Genomic DNA, 3,507 nt, shown 5'->3' with positions numbered 1-3,507 from the left:
TTGTGTAAAACTCAGGGGATAAAAAGTCACCATCCCAAGCTATGAAACTTTTTTTCCAACCCAAATATTCTCAATGAAAGTTCTCTTGTCAAGCAGAAGGAGAGTCAAAAACAACAAACACTAGGAGAATTATCAGCTCCAGAACCACATCCCAGCTGTCTTTCCTCTCCACAGTCAGTGGCTCAAATGCAGTTTCCCACTTTCCTTTTGCCCTCCTCCCCTTACTCCTCAAGATTCTCACTCAAAAGAAAGCAATATTTACATTCTCAGAAGAGTGACAAGAAAAGGGGGAATGAATGCAATTATCAAAGAAGGAAAAAAGGGGCAAATTATTTCAGAATCACGGTCCCCACTGCAAATGTCAATGTAAAAGGGAACCTGTGTCATTGGGATATGGGGGGACACGTGGGGGGGGGGGCATCAAAAAGATGCGGAATGTGTTTGCACTTAGAGCTCCTGGAACAAGCTGACCCCATGGAGCAGAAAGTAAGAAAACCTGTGTTTTCCCTGCTTTCTTCTACTCTTCCCCCTCCAAGAGAGGAAGCTGAAGAAACTGGGGGGAGGGGCAGAATGTTACCGTTCCATTGGGGGTACACAAGACAGGCCTTAGGGTTCCTTTAGTTACTAGCCTCCAGTTAGTAGAGTCACGGAGAGAGGAGGAAGAGGGAACCTCTAGATGTAACCCACCTCTGTTCAAAAACAGCAAAAAGGAAGGGAGCAATGATTAAATCCAGATGGAGCGCCCCTGAAAGCGCCCTCAGGTCACTCATCCCTATTAGCAGGCGGAAGGGCTGGGATAAAGAGGATGGAAGGTCCCAGAGACTGGTCAAGCACAAGGCCCCACCACCCCCCCCAACTTAGGAGAGAAGGGGAGCCCGAGACCCCAGCCGTCCACTCCTTCCCCGCACCTCCCCCTTTGGCTGCCCCCACTCATCCCCCCTTCCCTTCCTTTCCTTTCCTCTACAGCCTCAGGCAGCCGCGGGGGAGGCGGCCGCTCCTTCCTCCCCTCACCCACCCCGTCCCCACCCCCACCCCGCTCCCACCTCCCGCCCGCCACGGGCCCGTTACCTGCTCGTCGAAGCGGCTGACCACGGCCTGGACCCATTCCACCGGCCTGTGCGCGGCCATGTCCTCCCCGCGGCCGGGGGGCGGCGGAGGAAAGGGTCGGCCGGCGCCCTGGGCCGGGAAGAGGGCGGGGAAAGGGGGCTGAGGTGAGGGAAGAAGAGCCCAGAGGGTCTGAAGAGTGCAGGCTCCGAACGTTCCCACGGGGGTGGGGATGAGGGGGTCAACGCCGAGCCGGGAGGGGGAGAGGGGAAGGGGGCGTTGGCAAGGAGGCTGGGGGGAGGGGGGCGGGGGAAGGGGGACCCGGGGAGGGGAGGGGGCCTCTTGGTCGCGGTCCCCACTAGCGCCGTCTCCCCACAGCCATCACAGCCCGAGACGCCGCCATGACACCCCACCGGAAGTGGGATCCTTTCCACGGCCCGGGGAGAGGGAGAGCGAGCGAGCTAGAGATTGAGAGCGCGGCTGGGAAAGGGGAGGGGGGAAGCCAGAGGGAAGGGGGCCTGCCGCGCATGCGCCGGCGCCGGCCGGTTTCATTAATGAAAAAGCTAGCCCTCCTGGAGGTGACGTCACCTAACTCCTCCGGACCCGGAGACGCGCGTCCCGCAGCGCCTCCGGGCTCACCTAGACCCGCGCTGGGCTCTGTCGGCCGGAGTCCGAGCTGACCCGGGATCATCCGCTCCCTTTCCCATTACCACTTAGGGCTGCCCCTCCCCCGCCGGCCTCCGGGCTTGGATTGCTCCGGCAGTTGGAAGTTAGGGCGCCCTGAGGCTAGCATTTCTCCCAGCGCTTACATCTCCAAGGGAGGCTGAGCCCTCTTTGCCTTAAGTTTTAACAAAAAAAAATAAGGCACACAACGTCAGATTTCCAGGCCCTTAGTAGCTACTATAGACTGCTGAGAAAATAAATCAAGAGAGATTCAATGTTGGCTTTTTTTTTTTAAAGGTCGCTTAAGAACCAATGCTAGACCCGATGGCAGTCAAAGTATTCAGTCTTAAGAATCCAAGCCCATCCTTCCTCTTCTAAACTGATAGGCACTCGATTTGTAACTTTTGCACAGTTGATAGATTCAAGTTTCACCATCCTTAAAACAGCCTTTAAGGGCCTCGCAGACATTACTAATTCAACACTTTCATCATCTCATTCAAACCTTTCAACAGATCTTCTCAATAAATTATCATTATCCTCATCTAACTGATGAATTCCGTGATTTGCCCAAGGCCATAAGATTGACTCAGAAGAAGAACCCAGGTGGTTTAACTCCAAAGACAACAGACACAAACTAGGGCCCTCCTGAAACAAAGGCCTTCCTGATCCCCCCACCCCCACTACCAAATTTGAAAGGATTTCAAGTGGGATTGGTTGGGCCAGTTTTCCAGGAAGGGGATTACTTCCAACATAAAAGATAATCTTTCTGTATCTGGCACTGGACTTTGAGATGAGTTATTTTAAAATGTATCTTTCTCAATACATTTTAGTTAGGCTAATGTTCAAATGAGTTTACACATCCTGAGCACACACTAATCAGCCATTTAGGACGCACAGGAAGATAGCAACTGGGTGATAAGACAGAGCTAAATTAGAACTTTAATTTTACTACAGAAAATCCGTAAAACCAATAGCTCGTGTACGGAGAGATATATCCATGAGGGTAGTTTCCAATCTCTGTAGGTTGGTGATTATCCAAAATACATGCTAAATGAATGTTTGATTCTGCTAGAACGAAAGAACAAAGTTTGGCTATTTCTCTTGGTCCCTTATTATTTAAGAATACAATGTGGTTATTGACTATTTTCTTTTAGATGATGTCAGAATGATAACAATGCTGGAAAAGAAAGGATGAATCTTAAATGAATGTCTGTCTATGCTTTCCCCATCTAGGACCCCCAGAAAAAGCTCTCACTGATACTCCCAGATTCCAGTACCTCTAATATAACTGCTAAACTTTCAAATCCACAACCTTCCTTTCCTTTTCTCATGTTTCTGAAGGTTCCTAATATCTTCCTTATTGCCTTGGCTTTCTGCCTGTCTATATCCCCCTAATCTCCCATACATTGGACACAACTGCCCAGACCCTTGGCTCCTTTCCTCCATCAGCATTCCACTGTGGAGGTCCCTCTGTGACTCTTTCCTGTCCTTGTCTGGTTTATTCCATGATTCCCCATTCCCTTTAATTCTGGGATAAAACAATAAAACTTTAGGCCCCCGTGCTCTGATCTTCTTTCTTAATTCAGGCTACGGTCAGCATGTTATTAATTCAACCTAATTTGTACTTTCTGTCCTGTTGCTTCTCCTGAGTGCCAAACCTCTCATTACAGTTGGAAATCCAGACCTCAGCTCAACTTCCTCTCCAATTAATAAATTCACTCAGTTCTGTTGAACCAATATCAAGTATCCCAATGCCTATTATATATCATGTACTTTGTTGTTTGTTTGGTTTTTTTTTTT

The 3,507-nt window shown here is 50.0% G+C and overlaps 1 protein-coding gene across 3 annotated transcripts in view; it reads right to left on the bottom strand.

Annotated features, from left to right (window-relative positions):
- Positions 1 to 1,291, bottom strand: part of NF1 (neurofibromin 1) — a 293,662-nt gene extending 292,371 nt beyond the window's left edge. For all 3 annotated transcript variants that reach the window (XM_003797210.3, XM_023517507.1, XM_023517506.1), the window contains exon 1: positions 1,069 to 1,291. In XM_003797210.3, the coding sequence (XP_003797258.1) occupies positions 1,069 to 1,128 (60 nt within the window). In that variant the 5' untranslated portion in view covers positions 1,129 to 1,291. The remainder of the gene's footprint in view (positions 1 to 1,068) is intronic.
- Between the last annotated feature and the right edge of the window lie 2,216 nt (positions 1,292 to 3,507).

Source organism: Otolemur garnettii, unplaced genomic scaffold, assembly GCF_000181295.1.
Source record: "Otolemur garnettii isolate 467f Iridium unplaced genomic scaffold, OtoGar3 scaffold00112, whole genome shotgun sequence".
NCBI classification, from domain to species: Eukaryota; Metazoa; Chordata; class Mammalia; order Primates; family Galagidae; genus Otolemur; species Otolemur garnettii.
This window is presented reverse-complemented; position numbering and strand designations above follow the sequence as displayed.